We start from the raw sequence: 20,000 nt of genomic DNA on the forward strand, positions 1-20,000 counted from the left end.
AATTGCATTATTGCAATATTGCGGATCTCAAACAAGGAAAATCACATGACACATTACATCTCCTCCTGAAGTACTTTTGTTCACTACATTCAGTTTTTGTATTTTCAGCTTTTTCTTTTGCTGATGGATCACATTGGAGCAACATTTATGGGGTGCTAACACTTTGACTTTGACCTCTCATGCCTGTTTAAGTCCATCTCTTTCTGAGTGCCAGCACAGCCCCTGACCTGGTTCACAGAGTCACTGAGACAGGCAGAGGGAGAGAGAGAGTGTGTGAGAGTGTGTGTGCAAGAGAAAGAAAGAGAGAGAGAGAGAGAGAGAGAGAGAGAGAGAGAGAGAGAGAGAGAGAGAGAGAGAGAGAGAGAGAAATGACACCTCTTCAGCCACCTCAGAAACGATGTGGGCTCTTGCGGTGTGATCACAGACTCACTATCATCTTCACAGGCATATAACCTTATCCATCCGGCTGTGCCCAAAACGACGCACGCTTAAACAAATAGATTTGCTGATGGAGGAATTGTGTGAGGCTTGCATCCAGTCCTGTTCACTCTAAGCAGATCCTTTTTGAGGTGACAGAGATCTACAGTGCTTACCAACAATAGCTCGGGTGTAATTTGTTGGTGACAAATACTCTAAGATCTTTAAGCCTTCAGGTCCACCTGCAGATACCATCACGTAATACATTAGACAAAACGAAACAAAACAACAAAAAAAAGTAGAAAGCATTACTCCACATGCCTTTCTGGCACCCACACTAAAAAGGCAACGCTGGCTGGAAGCTGAGGGGCGGTTTGTTTCTGGAAGCTTCCGCCAGACAGGCCGGCTCTAGGGGGGCCTTAATGTGTTGGTCGAGTCTAGCGGGGCCGTGACAGGTCTAGATCTGGGGACCACGGGGCGAAAATAAATGGCCCCCGACTCATTCCAGCCATAAAGGAGGACGGAGCGCAAACCAATAAGGGACCTGACGCTGATGAATGTGGCCGAGACCCAGGAGGCGACCCGGGCTGCTCCCCTCCCCAGAGATGAAACCGGGGGGATATATGAAATAAGAGAGGGGTTATTAGCGGCCAGGTCTGACAGCTGGATGGACAGAGGCAGAGGGAGATGGATAGACAGACAAAGCCGAAGAAAGAAAGAAAGAAAGAAAGAAAGAAAGAAGAAAAGGAAGAAAGGAAGAAGGGAAGCTTTATGTACGGCGGACGCATCTTCAGATGGGCCCGAAGAGTTCAGGTGTTTAGATTAAAAGAATACAAGGAAATATTGTAGATCATGCATCATCTAAAAAAAAACACATTTGCTAGTTAGCTTGTGTGCTTCCTTCATTCTGTCAAATAGTTTTTTAACATTAAGTATAAACAGTTCCTTTAAAAAATGAAAACAGGAATAGCAATCACAATGACTGTTGTGAAGGTCCTATGATTTACGCTTGTTGTCTACTATGCAGCTGTGTGTGCAGTGTGTGTGTTTTTAGTGTTTTTGTTGGTGCAGCACATGAAAGTCCCGAAAATCTAATATGTGCTTTAACCAAAAGGCAATATTTGGAGGCTGGTGCCAAATTGGAGTTCATTGTTAACACCATCCTTGGCTTTCCCTCGCTGGTAATGTTTAAGTGGGTAACTCGATATCTCTCGCAGGGGAATGACAACCACTTCATAATCCCCTGGGAAGATGAAACTTCGGGGTAATATGAACTCTACCCAAAGATCCTGTCAATACCTGATTATCATAAAGTAGATTCTAATCTGTTTTCACGTTGAACATCATAACTCACAATCTGATCAGTCAGATGTTCATTTTCAGTAATAGCGAAAGTCTATTGCTGTCGTAGGCAGCTGGATATAAAAGCCCGAACTATAAATTCTCAATTTTATGGCATTCTCAGGGACAACCCTCTGAACGGCAGCCTACTCCAGGAACAATATTTGTAATATCCAAGATTTCCCCAGACAAATTCAATCACCCAATTGAATTACTGTCCCATTCTCTAACGTTCAAGCCAGACCACGTCTCTACTACCCAGAATGCATTTGACGCACTGTGAATAATGCAGGAGATTTAAGTGAAAGAACATTTTATTTCAAAGATTATCTTTTATTTGCTTTCAATTTACTTCCTTGACAGCAGACCTCCCGGTCTCCATATATGGGCGCTGCTAAAAAGGATGATAAATGTTGAGTAATGGCTGGATATGTTTAAGAGGGCCATGGACTGAAACTACAGCACTTCCAAACTGCCGGAATGTTCTCTTACTAAACGAGCCTTCTGTGGCGTCTGACAGGTAGAGAACGTATGACCATTACTGTTGGCACCTACCACGTGAACGCAAGGGCATACAACAGCATGATTGATTGATTGATGGTGGACATGAATGACAACTTTGATTCTCATATGAAGGACACAAGTTTGAGAAGTTAAGTTGTGGGCTCACCGGAAGAGGCATGGGCGGGGTCACCGGCGAGGGCAGGCTGCGCGCAGGCGATTGGTTCTGTTGCCTGTGGGGCGGAGACTGTGGGGCCTGTGCCGAGCCGAGATTGGAGGAGGCCGAGGAGGAGGAGGAGCCAGAGGAGGACTGCTGTTGGCTGGCAGGGCTCAGCGGGTGGTGAGGGGCCAGGTGATTGGCCCCCGGGAGATGGGACTGGCTGCAGAGCTGTGATTGCTGCTGCTGCTGCTGTTGTTGTTGTTGTTGTTGCTGCTGTTGCTGTTGTTGTTGTTGATGATGCTGTTGCTGCTGCTGCTGGTGGTGCTGCTGCATTTGCTGAAGTTGCTGCAGATGCTGGAGCTGGGAGTTCAGGGACGAGGTAGCTGGGGGGGAGAGAGGAGATAAGGGCAGGTCAATATCATGTATATCCTGTGCAAATACATCTTGTATGTATTTCAGAAATCCATTGAAAAGACCCATGCTTTTATACTTATAGTTCCCTTAAAGGCAATTGAAAAATTCAGCAATGTCAACTGCCTCAAGTTGAAAAGTGTTTTTTTTTTTTTTTTTTTGTCAAACTGCACATGTATAACCAATTTACTGTATATACAACATGATTGGTACACCACTGGAATTGGAAGATGCAACTCCATACAAGCTTTCAGAGTTCCGTTAAACTCTGAATGGCGTGTACTGAGCGGGGGCGCCACCGACGCATTTCCAAGCAGTGGCTTTTTGAACCTCTCGCTTATACATTTATTTTTTTTTTAGTGAGGGTCCTTGGACGCAGATTCCTGCGATTCACAGTCCTCTTTCGCTCCTTCTGTGTCGTTTTCTTTCGCTTCTCTCCCCCTATCTCCGCGCAACCTTCCCTCCATTTTTCCAAAGGCACTCCTGGTGCATTTAAGCCTCTGGATCCCCCGCGCAAGGTCCCCCGAGAGTGGGCTATTTCAGCATACTCGTATTGTGCCGTAACAAGGGCTCTATAGAGCGACGGTGGGAGTGATAACCCTGAGATTAGGATCTCAAACAGTGATAGGATAATGGGTCATTCCTTTCACCTTCCCTTCAAAGCCGCGTCACAATAACAGCAATACGGCAGCTTTGTTCAACAATCGCATAAAAGGAGGACCAATGGATGTCCCCCTCCGACATCGTGCCAGCAATGCTGGAAATGTGATGAATGTTAATGACTCAGTTAAGCATGAACAATTCACAGCTACCCCTCATGAGTGGCCACAGGCAGGAATAAATACCACAGAGCTGTTGATGTTGAAGCTTGCCCTATTGAACTGTCCTTCAGTGAAGGTAACTCTCAGCATCCGCATATACACACAATGGCATCTGAACACTGTGTCTGAGGCTACTGTTAGTGTGATTTAATGGTGAATTTAAGTCACGCTCTTTGTACCTTGCCAATGAAAAGTGGATGCCCCACCCCCTCTCCCCGAGGTTAACCTTTAAACTACTTTTGAATGGTGCAGTAAGTAAGAAGTGATTCTGTACAGCAAATCCGCCGAAAGCAGGTGCTTTGACCTAGGGTGTCTGGGACTCGTATTCATAGACACAGAAAGCACTCAGTTTGCCCGCTGATTATTTCTTATTCTTAAAAGTATTCTATATATATATATATATATATATATATATGAAAACCATCAGAAATGACTTACACTGATGTTGATTCCTTACACTGATACAAAAATTCACATTTGGCTTGACCTTTCTTCCTCTGACATGTCGAGGAAATAGTAGCATCAACTGAAAAGGCTGCTATAGAATACCTCTGTGAATACACTCTCTCTGACAACCTTCTCTCTCGCTCGCTCTCTCTCTCTCTCTTTCTCTTTCACTCTCTCTCTCTTTCACTCTCTCTTTCTTTCTCTCTCTTTATAGCCAAATGCACCCACAGACCAGGGTAGATCAGGTGGACATGCATGTGCCTTGTTCTGAACTTTCAAAACTTTACTTTGCTATCTGTTTTTTTTCTTCAGTTTTCTGAGTCAGCCTTCAGTTTCAGATGGTTTTAAAGTTTTAGCTTAAAAAATAATAAAAAATAATGCAGAATGCCATGCTTCAGATGACACAAACAACAACTCATTGTGTGTGGAAATAGAATAGCACATAACAAACATCTAACAATAATCAAAGAATAGTTGTATGATACCACTTGGCAAAAATGCATTTAAAATCACTGTCATTATTATTTATACGGTCATTAATTTCTTATAGGCGTCCTATTACAGTATGGGTAGATGTGGAGGTAGTAAAACTTGTCAGAAAAACTAAAACAGCGAAGAACAATAGCTGATCGATACTTGTTTGAGTGGTAATATAGAAAGTATTGATAATGCAAGACAGAAGTTGAGAGCATGGCGTGAACAAGTGGGTGTACATAATTAATTGATGGGCTTGAATAATTGAACTCCTCTGTCCAATGCCCTCCATTCTCCAACAGAATGAGAAGGAGAAAAGCATTGGTTCTGACATCTCTTTGATTACCGGCGGTTACCATGGAATGAGAGCTGGACAGGCATTTGAACATTTGATCAGTTACGGCGGCTCGCCTCGGCTTGTTGAAGGAGCAGGGATCACGAGGAGAAAAAAGGAGGGATAGGGAAGAGAAGGAGGTAGAGAAGGAGGAAGAAGGGGGGGGGGGGAAGAAAAGACAGCGTCTCATGACCAGTAAACAGCACTCTTTTAAATTTCTTCTACCTTCTGACACATTGACACCTCTCTCACACCCTGGCATGAATTATAAATATGGCGGGCGCACGGAAAAAGGCGAGAGTCCAATTCTCACTTGAAATGTTGGGGCAAGTTGTCTCGCAAGCTTTGACAGGGCCAGCATCTGTATCTCAGGCGAAAGCACCACCAAAAGATGTCGAGTGGTTGCTATGAGAGTGTGTGTGTGTGTGTGTGTGTGTGTGTGTGTGTGTGTGTGTGGAGAGTAAGGAGCATCAGAAGAAAGAAAGGAGGAGGGGTGAGAGCGAAAGAATAAAAAAAAGGAGAAATGAAATGGAAAAGAGAGGGATTTCTGTCAAAAAATTATCGAAACCAGAGGGAAGATCAAAGGCGATCGGAGAGCTCTCCTCCAGCGGCAGCCGGCAAAGTCCAGAGAAAAAGGCGTGAGAACAACAAAAGAATACGAAGAAAAGGGAAAACAAACAGAGCAGAGAGCGCGGAGGAGATAAATAGATAGAAAGAGAAGGGGAAAGAGAGAGAGAGAGAGAGAGAGAGAGAGAGAGAGAGAGAGAGAGAGAGAGAGAGAGAGAGAGAGAGAGAGAGAGGGCTAGAGATGAAACCCCATGTGGCCCTATTATACGGGTAGCTCCGCAGGTAAGCGCGCGCCTTAACCGCGGTGCTTTATAAATTCTGTCATCTTGTTAGGGCTGTCAGGATGGCTGACCTTCGCCTCCCCTCTAAATGTGCACGCAGCTTCATCAGGCTCTCGCTCCGCCAGCCCACCGCGGGCTCTCCCCTTAATCTGAGCTATCGGCCACGGATAATTATCTCCCCTCCTCCCTCCCTTCCTCCTCTCCCAGTTCCTCTTCTCCTCTCTTCCCCATACACTAAGCCCAGCCATTTTTTTCCCTTCTCTCAAACGTCTTCTCTCCTTGTTCTACACAGTATATTATCACCCGTGACTGTTCCCCGTGTCTCCTCGGCCTCCCTCGCTCTTCAGAATGATGGACTGAAGGTGTGAAATCAGAGGAGGAGAAGAGGTAGAAGTCATGCGGGGGAACGAGATGGACGGTAGGGGTGCCGTGGTACGCAGTACATTTGACAACTGAGCGCTACGCCATCTATTTCTATAGCGAAGAGGGGAGCCATAGGCTAACTGGACCAACACACTTCCAGTGAATTATGCTAAGCTAGGCTAAAGGTATCAAACTGGGTTATTGCACACACAGTAAAGAAGCGTCTTATGTATCGTCTTATCTTATCGACAGCATATAAGCTATTTTCACAAAAAGTTGACGTGTTTCTGATACCGAAGCTGTCACATTCCAATAGATGTCCAGGCAAGACGGGCAGGAATCAGTGCTTCAGGGACAATCACCAGTAAAATATGCCCAGTATGGGGCTGTGCAATAATTGTGAATGACTGTTGATGCTACACGTACCACACGTCCCTCCTTACATGGCATGGATCGGCATCAAATTATTTTAAACTTTAACAATGTGATAATAATAATAGTACTTAAGTGAGGGTTTGTGGGATATACAGTACAGGTAAACAACAGTGTCAACCTTCTGCATCTGTGAGTGGCTTTATATCAAGTGACACATTGGTCTGAACCGCAGGGTCAGCCTTCCACCAACTCTGCCCTGTCTCCTGCGCCTCCACACTTACTTCGGCACAAAAGCAAACTACGACACTCTGTTTTGACACCGCGGCTGTCACCCTGGTGGAGATCGCGTGCCACTCATCGCCACCCCCCCCCCCCCCCACACACACACACACACACACACATGCCCATGCCTCTTGTTCACCCAACATGGGCTTTATTAGCCGCTCCATACTGGGATGGATGAAGAGGAGAAGAGGAGAGGGGAGGAGAGGAGAGGAGAAGAGAGGGGAGGGGAGGAGAGGAGAGGAGAAGAGGAGAGGAGAGGAGAGGGGAGGAGAAGGTAGGAGAGGAGAAGGGAGGAGAGGAGAGGAGAGGGGAGCGGGTTTTGTTTTGGCACAGGTCACGGCACCGAGCTGTTTAACAGGCTTGTCTGCCTGACCTCTGAGACCTGACAGATGCATGTATCTTCGTGTGTGTTTGTGTATTTGTATGTCCAGGCATGTGTGTGTGTGTGTGTGTGTGTGTGTGTGTGGTGGCGGTTGCTGCTTCTACTTCAACATCACAGAAACTTCGTGTGTGTGTGTGTGTGTGTGTGTGTGTGTGTGTGTGCATGAGAGAGAGAAAGAGCAAGAGGAGAATGGAAAGTGGTGGTGGCGCATGAAGTGTGAAGTGAGACTGATTGCCAGAGGTCGTGAGGCGAGGTCAACACCGTCTCGTTCGTCAGACGCGGGCTATTTTTGTTCCCTGTGGTGTTGAGGACTGTCTTTGGTGTGTGTGTGTGTGTGTGTGTGTGTGTGTGGGAGGAGGGGAAGGATGGTTGTAGGAAGAGGGCAGCCACCTCTCTCATTACCCAACAAACCCTCTGGTCACCAACGCTCCCCTATTAATGCTGTTTTTTCCTCCAGGCTTGTTTTCTGACTCTGTGGTAAGTCTGTACACAAGTATGTATGTGTGTGTGTGTGTGTGTGTGTGTGTGTGTGTGTGTGTGTGTGTGTGTGTGTGTGTGTGTGTGTGTGTGTGTGTGTGTGTGTGTGTGTGTGTGTGTGTGTGTGTGTGTGTGTGTGTGTCTGTGTCTGTGTCTGTATTTGAGTGTGTATGCGTGCATGCACGTGTGTTTGTTGTCTTGACCGCTCTCTCTTTAATTGGGTGAACAATCAATCTCTGTTTTTGGGGTTGTTTGCCATCATTAGGAGCATTCAAATATCAAGGAAGACGTATAAACCCCCCCAACAAAACCTGACAATATACAGCAATGTGTGATGTTTCTGCAAATTTGTATCACTTTCTGAAAAAAAATTGCTTCCTGAGCAATACTGCATCACAGCCAATGAAAGACATCGCTCCTGAGGATGATCCCTAAATGAAGACGATAAATGGGAATCAGCCTCGTGATCTCTTAACCTTCTTCACACGTATCAGTTACTGCCGTTTTGTGCTGCTGAATCGTGAATTGTCTGAGACCTCAGAACTGTGCTCGAGCATTTACCTTCAGAACGGAGTCAAGGACAATGCTAATTATAGATGTGCTTTCTGCTACCAGAAGCATTTAAAATTCCAAAGCTATTATGCAGTGTGGTTAATGCGTATTGGAAATACTGTGTATAGAGACATTGGCTAACAAGTCACCTTCATAGGTTTCAATCACACAGGTGAGAGTGAGAACAGGGACAGAGAGGGAGAGAGAGATGGAGAGATGGAGAGAGAGGCAGAGAGAGAGAGATAGAGAAAGAAAGAGACAAGAGAGAGAGAGAGTGTGAGAGAGATGTGCCATCCATTACAGTCCAATCAGTGGGCCTGGGAGCTGTGCTGTAGTTAATGAATCAGTAGTGCTGAGAGAGAGAGAGAGAGAGAGAGAGAGAGAGAGAGAGAGAGAAAGAGAGAAAGAGAGAGAAAGAGAGAGAGAGAGAGCACCCGCGGAGTGCCAGGCTGCCCTGCCTCCAGCTCCCCTACAGACTGGCACCATTTACAGGGTATGAGTCACCACGCAGCGCAGGAGCAAACAGTACACACTCATAATTACACTACCAGAGAGAGAGAGAGAGAGAGAGAGGGAGAGAGAGAGAGAGAGGGGAGTGAGATAAAGAGAACATCCTCTGATGATCGACAGTGGGACATTAAGGCATAAAAAGAAATGTGCTCTTAAGAAGCCCTCAACTGTAATTTTATTATTTAGCAATGTGGAGAGGGTGACATTCTTCCTAATCTTTTTCTCCAACTCTCCATGAGAATGAAAAGGCTCACATGCACAAATGCCTGCATGGACACATGCACAAACACACACTCCCACGCACATACCACATTTAATAACCGTAGCTCCCAATTTGAATCTTTTTGGAGTGGAATCACCTTGGCAGAGAGTGTTGGTGAGTATCTGAGTCTGTGATTTATTTTTTTGTCAGGCCTTTACACCGCACCTCACAAATAAAGAGAATAAAAATATGGCAAGTAGAACTGAACACGTGTTCTACCTTCAGTCACTGGTCAAATTCAATACCAACATTTTCAAGAGCCATAGAGAGAGAGAGAGAGGGGAGAGGGAGAGAGAGAGAGAGATGAGTGGATCTGTGGAGAGGAGAGTGGAGAGGGTAACTGGATAGGATGTGGGGCAAAAGCTCCAGCTTTGGTAGACAAAGTCACCATCAAAATGCTTAACAGCATTCATACAGGGGGAGTTCATGGACCTTTTGGAAAGTAACTAAAACAAAATAATTATATCTTATTTATATCTTGGGGAGATGGATAAAAGATATTGATTGCCTTGATGGGGATACATTGGGTAGATATGGACATTGACTAAACAGTTAGGAAAAAGGTGTATTCTTACAGCCACAGATTGAGTGCTATGATTTTTTAATGTAATCCTGCAATGCAAATTACGAATAAAAATGCAATCTAATATTATTGTGTCTATGCAACAAAGTCTTTAAACATATGCCTGAAGTATGGTGTGAAATGACAGCGAGCTTTTGATATTTAAGGAATAAATATTTTAAAAGTAAAACTAATGGGACTAGTAATAGAAACAAAAAGCCACCATTTTCTACAGATGACTGAGATGGTGCTTGTTGCCCAGTGTAGCATGTTTTGTATATATTTGTTTTCCTCTGTCCATGACCTGATGCTGTGGCGTCCTTGCTGATTCTAGCACCTTCCACGCTCTGAATGGCACAGTTGTAGCCTCCCTCAAAGCGGTCATGTGACACTAGCTCCGTGTCTGCCAAAGCGCTCGCACAAAATGGCACCCGTCACCCAACCAGCGGGCGGACTGGAGGGCTAACACCATCACGGCTTGGATCGCTGCCCTCACCGGACACCCTGCTGCTCTCCCTCCCTCTCTCCCTCCCTGCTTCTCTTTCTTTCCCTCGACGTCCGACCGCGCTTCAACTGGCCAAGCCCAGCGTCCCGGCTACAGGCCGCGCTCCCCAGAACGCACCAGTGCTGCGGGCCGCATCTGGGCCGGGGGCGGCGCCGGCTTCGCGGCAGGGCCGCGGCCAGACCCGCTCAGCCGCCCCGCTGCAATTGGGGAGGTCATTACCCAGCGCTCACGGACCCCATCATGTGTCGCCGGGGCCGGCGGTAAAGAGCCTCATGCAAAATGTATGCTCGCGCCGGCTCTTTCGGTGGGCGGAAAAATCAATAGCAGCAGACCCTGATGCGCTAGGGGGACTGAGTGCTGCTTGACTGACAGTAAAAGCATCGGGAGATGGAGCCGCTGTTTTTACTATGGGGCGGGCGGGGGCTGAGAGAGGGATGCAGTTGGAAGGGGTGGGGTGAGGTGGGGTTGGTGGTGGTGGGGGGGGGGGGGGGGTGGTGGTGGTTGGGGTGGGGGGGTTGTAGAGCTCCACCACAGGCGCTTCGCTCTCCACCCCTCCCTCTGCCCCGTACCCCCTCGCTGACTGATCATATTTTGATAGCTTCTGTGCTCGTCAGTGGGTTTAAGGCAATTACGGCATTAAGAAACAAAATGGAGCCCGGGAAAGGCGAAATGAGGAGAGCAGCCTGTGGTTTCTTTTTTTTTTTCTTTTTTTTTTTTTCTTTTTTCTTATTTTAACTCATGTATGAATAGAGAAAGAAAAGCATCTTTTGTGTTGTTTTTGGCTGAGGCTTATTTTGTGTTGTCTTTTTCTTCTGCTTACATGCCTACCAGCAACATTATGGGGTTATTAGGCAAAGCCGTGCTCCCGCTCTCCTGCAGAACTGAAATGATTTTCAGATAATGAAAAGACATTGTGGAGATGAGTAGGACATCACAGGGCCCTTTGTAGTGTGTTCTGTCTCGCGGCTGCTTCATGCACACATGGGCTTTCCACAAGGCAACGAGGATCTGTGTATATTTGAGCATGTGTGTGTGTGTGTGTGTGTGTGTGTGTGTGTGTGTGTGTGTGTGTGTGTGTGTGTGTGTGTGCGAGTGTGTGCTCACAGTGGAGTGCAGGGTCAGAGCACACATAGAAAGACAGAAAGGGAGCAAGGGAGCGCGAGAGAAGAGAAGAGAGAGAGAGAGAAGGAGATAGAGACAAGAAACGAAAAGAGGGAAAAGAATTCAGCGGGATGAAATAAGCACAAACAATGGGATTTATGCGCTCGCAGTCCGCCCCCCCCCCCCCCCCGCCTCCATCTCCACCTCGTTAATTATTCCCTTTGCTGGTTGCGGCACGGCGCGCGCGTGTAAGCAGTTTCGGCGCCGTGGCTTCATGCCCGAGAGCGCAACAGCGTCAGCCCTGTCGACGTCGAAAAGTTCTAAGTGACATTCGGCAAGCCTGTGATTTCTAATGCTCTTTAATACGGCACTGTGCGCCGCAGAAAAGGAGGAGGGGGGGGGGGGGGTGGAGGGGGGATGCGAGAGATAGGGTTAGGAATCAGACACAGACCCACTGCTGTGAGCAAATAAATAAATAAATCAATAAATAATCAACTGTCAGAGACATCACACACACATACACAAATTAGCCAGCGTAAAGAACCACTCGCTGACAGCAATTATTTAAGATGTGCATTACAACAACAAAGTGACTCTTGATCTATGTGATGCACCAACATACAATACATACCGCGTGTGCATACGTACATACATGCATACATGCATACATTTATATACCGATATATTTATATATATTTATTTCTCTCTCGCTTGCTCTCAAGTGTGAGGTGTTTAATGTGATCTCAGCTTTTTACCAGTGAGCTGCTTTTTGCCGCTTTAGTGGTTTCCCCTTGCGCTGCTGCGTGGCAGATGAGGTATTTGAGGGGCGGCTGTGTGTGTGTGTGTGTGTGTGTGTGTGTGTGTGTGCGTGTGTGTGTGTGCGCTCGCAACCCCGCGCACGCGATGTATGATGAATGAAGAGGCCGGCTACTTATACGCTTATCGTGCTCACTGACTAGCAACAGGTTCAGCAGAGGGCACCGGCAGTAAATGAAATCCCCGCGCAGGACAATACATCACGGGGAGAAATGTATGCAGCAGCCCAAACTCACAACGCCAGACGCGGACCAGCAGACTGAGGGTGGGGAGGGAGGGTGTCAGCGAGGAGCGTGGAACTGTGGGTAAGAGAGAGGGAAAGAGGAAGAGGAAGAGAGAGAGAGAGCGAAGGAGAGAAGGAGAGAAGGAGAGAGAGATATAGGGGGTGGGGGACAAGAGAGAGGGAAAGAGAGGGAGAGTGAAACAAAAAGAGTCCAAGGAAGAGTGGAGTGAGGGAGAGTGAGAGGAAGAAGGGATGATGAGGAAAAAGACGAGTGTGAGCATGCGAGCGAAGGAGAGAGGCAGGTGGACATGTTGAATCAGACCTATTTTCATATCAGCTGATCTGTGTCTTTTTTTTTCTTCTCCTTGGCTGCTGTTAACCATTTCGCTCTCAGGGCGTGAAGCGAATGTGCCACGGTTAATCTGCGCCAGAGAAAATAAATCATACGGTCAGGTCCATTTCCCAGGCAATAGGATTCCATGCCAGGCTCCAAATACTCAGCAGTATATTGAATTTCAGGGCCTGTAGACACAGTGCATCTTTGTCAACTCAGAATGTTGGCTGTTGTCTACAATCAAACCGTGGGGAGGTTTCAGATGGTTGCACTGAATGTTGCTACGGCATGTATGCTGCTCAAAAGTGAATTACAAACACACACATAAATCCTGCTCGGTTATGTCTGTGACCACTAAAGAGAACGAATGGCATACGAAAGAAGAGTTCCGTTTGGTATAGTAAGCACTGAATACAGACAAAAGTTAAGTCTGAATAAAGAGAGTAATGGATATGTCCGATATTAATATTCTTTTGAAAAAGTCTGCAATAAAATATATACATTTTCAATGAGTGGTAGTTGGTCAAACCACCTTTCATATAGCTCCCTTTTAGCTATATGCTAACTATAAATTAACTGGTCTAACCCACTTTCAGTGAATTACGCTAAGCTAGGCTAACAGTGTGTCAGACTGTGTTGTTGCACACACAGATACAAGAAGGGTATGAAACCTCTTATTCAACTCTTGGGTGGATGGAAAATAAGCTAATTTCCCCCAAAATTTGGTGCGCTCCTTTAAAAGGCCACATAGAAGGAGAGGGGATACATGAAGATGAAACAGGAAGAAAGAGAGACTGAGATGGAAACATGAGTGGATCTGGAGCAGAAGATATAGAGATAGAGCAGGAGATGGGAATCTGAGCACCACTCAATTGAGAGAACATATTTTTTTATCTTCTGTTTTCTTTCTTTTTCTTCTTCTTCCCCCTCCTCTCTCTCGATCCCTCTCTCTCTCTATCCCTCTCTCCCTCTCTCTCTCTCTGTGTACAGTGCTTATCCCTGCTCTTCTGTGGTGGCTGAGACAGTAATGGCTTTCTCTGATCCTCTCACGCCTGCGGTCTTTACTCCGGCTATACGATCCGTTCCTGATGCCTTTACTGGAGGGTTTCCACAAGGGCCCCCCGGGGACCACTAGACTCCTCCAGACATCTTTGGGGTCCTCTTTGGCCCCTCCTGACACCCATCCAGTCGGTAGCGAATCCGAGCCTGCCATCTCCCCCCCCCCCTTTGAAAGTGTGGCTATTAATTAACGTAATTAGTCCTCTGGCTGTCAATTAGAAACCGCAGATAGCTTTTAGTCGCTGCCTGTCGCCCCTGCTACCCCCCGAGACGAGAGCTTTGGTTTCCTCGCCATCTGCTTACAGAAGGAGGGGGGGACCACTCGTGGCAGGCTTCTGTTTCCAAACCAGGAACCTGCAAAACGATCTACCCACGTGACATTTGAATGACACGGGGTCAAATCGGTGACCTCCACCACCTGTTGTGCACACAGCAGTCATGTGGGTATAAATGAACTTTCACAATTTTCATAAGTGGTTAATAGGTTGGTGTTAGGTAATACCTCCCCAAAACGATCCATTTTTTACCCTGCGTTTATATTGACATGGGAATAATTCATTCAACTGGTAGGGGGGCCGTTATCGATCGCGTTTCAACCGCTAGTGATCACATAATTGGCTTGTGTGTGTGTGGGCATGCTTATGGCTCTGAATAGGAATAACAGAACTAGTGACAGGTGAGGGATGGTGATTTGTATTGATAAGCTGATTCCTTGGACATTCATGAGGTGCTAAGTTCATAAACAGTCGGCTGGATTTGTGGGAGCGTGTATCGATCGGCTGGAAAAGACAGTAATGATAGGGGGTGAGGGGCCTACATTGATTTTGTCAGCGTGATCAATACACTTGTTTTCACTGAGCGAGTCAAGTCCTGTCTTATTGACAAAATTGTTTATTTGCAATTGAGAGTACACAGAAAGTGATGTCCGCTGACTAGCCTCCTCGCCTCATGATTTCCCCCGAAATGATGGAGCCGGACAGTGGAGATACGCACAGCCGAATACAATGCTCACTTTTCAGCCCATTTGCTGTGAATGTATCTCTTGTGGAAAATAGGGTTTGACAGGATTACCCCCTCGATTGGGCTAAGAGTGCACACCAGTCATTCAGAGACGCCGCAAATGCTTTTGTCTTCGCACTAACCTGCTACTTTTGAAATACTCTCGCTTGTCTGCCAGTTCCATGCAAAGCGCCAGAACTTCATGCCTCCCCCCTTTTTGAGGGGGGGGGGGCACGTTTTGTGTCGGTAATGTATCTCTTCTATCACTATCCCTCCCTCTCTCTCTCTCTCCCTCTCTCTTCCTCCCTCTCTCTCTCCCTCTCTCTCTCTCTTTCTCTCTCTCTCCCTCTCTCTCCCTTATATAGTGCACAGACTGAAGGGGTGAGTTCACTCGGTGGGCTTCTGGGGGACAGATGGAGCAATACGCCACATTATATGGGGATGGAGTTTATAGGCTGCAGGAGTGAACACAGCCCTACATCGTGGCCAGCGTGCGATAACACCACTCTCACTGCGGTTCACTCCCATGAAATTACCATTTGCATTACAACTCATGCAGAACTCAGATAAATGTTTTAGTGGAAAAAAAGAGAGAGAGGGAGAGAGAGAGAAAGAAGGAAAGAAAGAAAGGGGAAAAAAGAGAAAAAAGACACCCAATTCTTCCTGACAGGAATGCCAGTTCCATGAGATTGCCATCATTCTCTCTCTCTCTCTTTCTCTCTCTCTCTCTCTCTCTCTCTCTCTCTCTCTCTCTCTCTTTCTCTCTCTCTCTGTACTCACATGCCAAATATTTCATTTACAACATTTCGTCAGTTCATTTTCCTTTCACTGACCATGTAAGTCACTAATCAATTCCCATTTCCAAAGCCTGACTTCAGATCGCTGCTGAGGCTGTATGATTCCTGCCTCGCTGGGTTCTTTCAGCCCTTTAATAAGTACAAAAGGGAATCTGTTGGAAAGCTTCAAATGAAAGAAAGTTAAGGGAAGTAAGGGTTCTCTTGCGTCTCACAAAGCTGTTGTGTCTCGTTAACAACGTTATCTTAATTTGCTGCTTTGTCAAAGTAATGAATTATTCTGCTAACTGTACGACGACTCGTGAAGCTCAGGCACAATCTCATTAAAGAGAACCTTTCACTCACGGGTGTCATCGAGTCAATTACTGTGATAAGTAATTACCTTGTTCAATACATTCAACTAAATATGTCAGGTTAATTATGTTATGATGTGATAAATCCCAAATAGGCTCTGTTGTAGCTATTATGGGGATGTTATTACTATCCCTGTTGTCTTCAAAAAACGATAACTGCTGCTGAAAAGAAAAGTGATAAGAACAGCAGTGATAAGAACAATAATTGTTATTCACATCTATCTGTAGTGATGCTAGTCAGAGGGGGCTGGTTCTAGCCAAGAACAGAATGGCTGGTGTGTGTGTGTGTGCATATCGGCGATCCCGGCTCCTACATTTTTTCATTACATATTTGACTGAGCAGGGGGACAGGGGGAGCCTCGCGCCGGGCGGAGGTAATGCGCTGTTATACTCCACGAGTTCCTCCCAATGAGAGGGGCTGCAAGTTTTAGGGGGTGAGCGTGTTCCAAGCGATTCGTTTAATTTAATGCCAGTTTGAAAGGCTTAAGTCATTTCAGGCCTCCCTGCACCGGCTAACCCCCCCACATACACACAGACACACGCTCTCACACACACACACACACACACACACACACACACACATAGACCAGCACATGAAAACAGCAGGTTCGTCCCTCTATGAAAAAAAAGTGGGAAAAAAGTTTATTGGAGCTTCTCAATTATTTGGGGGCGCAGACACAATTACCATAAAATATGTACAAAACTAGGAGCGTGGGACAAGGAAGGCGAAGAATAGGAGGAGGAAAAATCCAATCAAAATCACAGAGGCATTTTCTTCTGGGCTTTGCTTTGCTGTTTGTCCTGATTCCCTGTTGCCTCCTTCTGGGCTTTTTTTTTTTTTTTCTCGACATGGGAAGGGCAAGACATCACAGCCTACTCGATCGAAGCAGACAAAGCCATATCCGATTATCATTATTATTGTCTTTTCCTATCCTCACTTTTCCCTCCCCTCACTTTTCCCTTTTTTCCGCCTTTTTTCTCCGCTTCTCCCACTCTCCCTCCCTTGCGTGTTCTCTCTCTCTCTTTCTGTCAGTCTCTCTCTCTCTCTCTCTCTCTCTCTCTCTCTCTCTCTCTCTCTCTCTCTCTCTCTCCCCCCCCCCCATTCTTAGTGCCACATCTCAGGCAGTTTCACTGGGGTGACAATGCCACCAGTCACGAAGGACACAACAGCATGTGGCAGGGCAAGCGTTTGGCAAGCTCGCGACAAGACGAAAAATGCCACAAATATGCCAAAATAACAACAACACAATTTTATAAGACCTTTGAAGGGCACAGCTTTGTGCTTTGTAGCTTTAAAGTGATATATCAAGCGCTGTGGATGTAGGCACTGCACAGTTCTGCAGTTTTCAATGATGCAAAAACACTATAATGCTATTCTATGACTATTAATATCAAAGAAAAACAATTAAGATTAATATCAGAGTATTTCCTCTGAAATTCTACATAAGAAACAGAAACATGTTTTATTTTTGGAACGAGAAATAATTATAATATTGTCTATATATACACACATTTATGTACACACACAAACGCACACAACCGGTATTCATGCACACACACTCATACACACATGCACACACGCTGTCTGTGTACATTATGATTGGTGTTTCTTTTACCCCCCCGACCCTCCACCCCCTGCCCTTCCTCACTGTCGCAGGCAGTCAGCCAGCTGCTCGCTAGCAAGCTGCTTATTTAAGGCAGACAATAAAAAACACGAGAGGAAGAGAGAGAGAGAGAGAGACAGAGAGAGAGAGAGAGAGAGAGAGAGAGAGAGAGAGAGAGGGGCGGGGGTACAAAAAAAGAAGAAAAAAACAGAAAGACGCTGTACGATATCAATGGAATATGAGAGATGAGAGGCCCCATTTCTGCGGGGATTGCCTGGTGAACGCGCCTCGCTCTCCCCAACAACCCCCCTTTCACGCACACACACACACACACACACACCCTCTTCATCTCTGAAGGCACCTCTCACTCTCAATTATTTGGCTGCTGTCACAACAAATCAATCAAATTACCGCCGCAGGAGCCGAGTGCAGGTGCGCTAGCACGCTGCCGCCGCACACATTAGCTTTGAAATGTATGAGCTCCACAATTTTATCACTCTTATTTATTTATATATCAACTTTATTCAAGACACAAAGGTCCATAGAGACAACACAGTACAAATAAGAATAAATATATAACAATACAAGACATTTAAGAATAAAGCATATGATGCATCATTTATACAACCTATACAGACAATGGGTCCAATGTTTCCAAAAGCAAGATGTGTACCTTGTGTCACTCTTAGAAACATCCACTATGGAGACAATAACCTCATTCTTAGACCCTGTCAGTCTGCACATGAATCTATACATAAAATTTCTTAAAACAGCATTAAAAGTGGGCACATTGTTGGATACAAACATTTCACTGGCACTACTCCACCTGGGAATTTTAAGCACAATTCTCAGTGCATCATTATAAGCCACTTGAAGTTTTTTCATTTTTGACTCACTAAAATTACACCACAGGTGGGCAGTATACAGTGGAGTGCAATAGGTTTTAAAGAGTGAGATTTTCACATCAGTAGTGCACATGTGAAATTTGCGTGCCAGCATGTTTGCCTGCCCATACAGTTTTCCACACTGACGCTGCACATCATCATCATCACAGAGGTCATCTCTTATCACATGTCCCAGATATTTGACTTTCTTTACAACCTCTAGTGTTTCCCCTGCCAATGAGAAAGAAGGATATACACACTTCATATCCTCCTTGGTTCTGGCGATCAATACCACACTCTTCGTTGAGTTAAATTTTATATCAAACATTTCTCCATATTGAGAACATATTCTAAGAAGTTGCTGCAGGCCAGCACTGGAGGGGGACAGAACCACCAAATCATCAGCATAGAGCAGATGATTAATGAGACTATCCCCCACCAAGCAGCCAGTTCTACAGCCCTGTAGTTCCTTGGATAAATTGTCCATGTACAGATTAAATAGCAGCGGAGACAAAATTCCTCCCTGCCGCACTCCATTGGAGACACAGAAGGGTGTTGACAAACTCCTCCCCCACCTAACTTGCATAGTTTGATGAGAGTACCAAAACTGCAGTATCCTGATTAGGTAAGCGGGAACACCACGCTCATGCAGTTTACCATACAGTTTTCCATGATTGATACGATCAAAAGCTTTTGACGCATCCAAGAAACACATGAAGACTGTGCTGCTGCGTGATCTGTACCTCTGGACAATTTCTTTAAGTGCATAAATACACAGATCAGTTCCATGCTTGTTCTTAAAACCAAACTGATTATCTGTTGACGCTATGTATTCTGCAAACCTATCCATAAGGATCCCTTCTAGTACCTTGGATAGTATACTAGCAAGTGCAATAGGTCTGTAGTTATCTATACTAGTTAATTTACCAGTCTTATTTTTAACTACAGGTACCAGCAATACAGATAACATGGATCCAGGAAGTATGCCATGCTTCATTAACCCAGAAAAGCATAGAGCAAGTAAAATAGAAATACTTTGACTAGCGTATTTCAGATGCTCTGCTGTTATTTTATCCTGCCCACAGGCTTTAATGCGCCTTTTCTCTCAATCTCTCTCCCTTTCTCTCTCTCTCCCTCTTTCTCTTTCTCTCTCTCTCTCTTTTGTGTGCACGTTATCTCGCTCTCTCTCTCTCATGGTATCTTCATATCTCCCTCTCTCCCTCTCTTTCTCTCCCTCTCTTTCTCTCTCTCTCTCTCTCTCTCTCCAGGCAAGTAGTCGTACAAGTGCAGAAAAGAGAGAAAAAGAGCGTAAATCATTAAAAGACATGGCACAATATGTGCTGTGGGGAGCACTTCAGATTAAACAGGGGCAAAGGGAGACGCAGGGAAGGGGTCTGTTGGTTTGTGTGTGTGTGTGTGTGTGTGTGTGTGTGGGTGTGCATGTGCGTGTGCGGGTGTGTGCGAGTGTCAGAATCGTGTGTGTGTTTATAGAATTCAAAGCAGAGCACGGAATAATCTGTACCTAGACGGATCAGCCAGTTCCATTCTGATGCTATGTTGTGGGAATGCATAATCTTATGAAACTCTTCAAATCTCATCAGACAGCTGACAGCTACAATTATGTGTGAACACATGCTTGTTCTGTCAAGTCCTGTTATGCAATTCTATCAAGCCCAAAAGATATAACACACAGTATCAGCTAATTCAGCACCCTGGACAGCACCCTGAATTCAGCCTACAAGAAAGACGCTCAGATGTGCACGACAGGTCTCTGTTACAGGGAGTATTACTTAATAATGAATAATG

At 45.7% G+C, this 20,000-nt stretch overlaps 1 protein-coding gene across 1 annotated transcript in view; it reads right to left on the minus strand.

The window, feature by feature from the left end:
* The window catches only part of pou6f2 (POU class 6 homeobox 2), a 97,452-nt gene that overhangs the window by 37,867 nt on the left and 39,585 nt on the right, over window positions 1-20,000 (minus strand). Inside the window, exons 4-8 of the mRNA XM_062521895.1 lie at window positions 18,876-18,884; window positions 18,326-18,373; window positions 16,470-16,498; window positions 16,216-16,218; window positions 2,429-2,779 (exon numbers count right to left, since the gene is read on the minus strand). Of these exons, the coding sequence (XP_062377879.1) occupies window positions 2,429-2,779; window positions 16,216-16,218; window positions 16,470-16,498; window positions 18,326-18,373; window positions 18,876-18,884 (440 nt within the window). The remainder of the gene's footprint in view (window positions 1-2,428; window positions 2,780-16,215; window positions 16,219-16,469; window positions 16,499-18,325; window positions 18,374-18,875; window positions 18,885-20,000) is intronic.

The sequence above is a fragment of the Sardina pilchardus genome, chromosome 19 (genome assembly GCF_963854185.1).
Source record: "Sardina pilchardus chromosome 19, fSarPil1.1, whole genome shotgun sequence".
In the NCBI taxonomy this organism is placed as follows: domain Eukaryota; kingdom Metazoa; phylum Chordata; class Actinopteri; order Clupeiformes; family Clupeidae; genus Sardina; species Sardina pilchardus.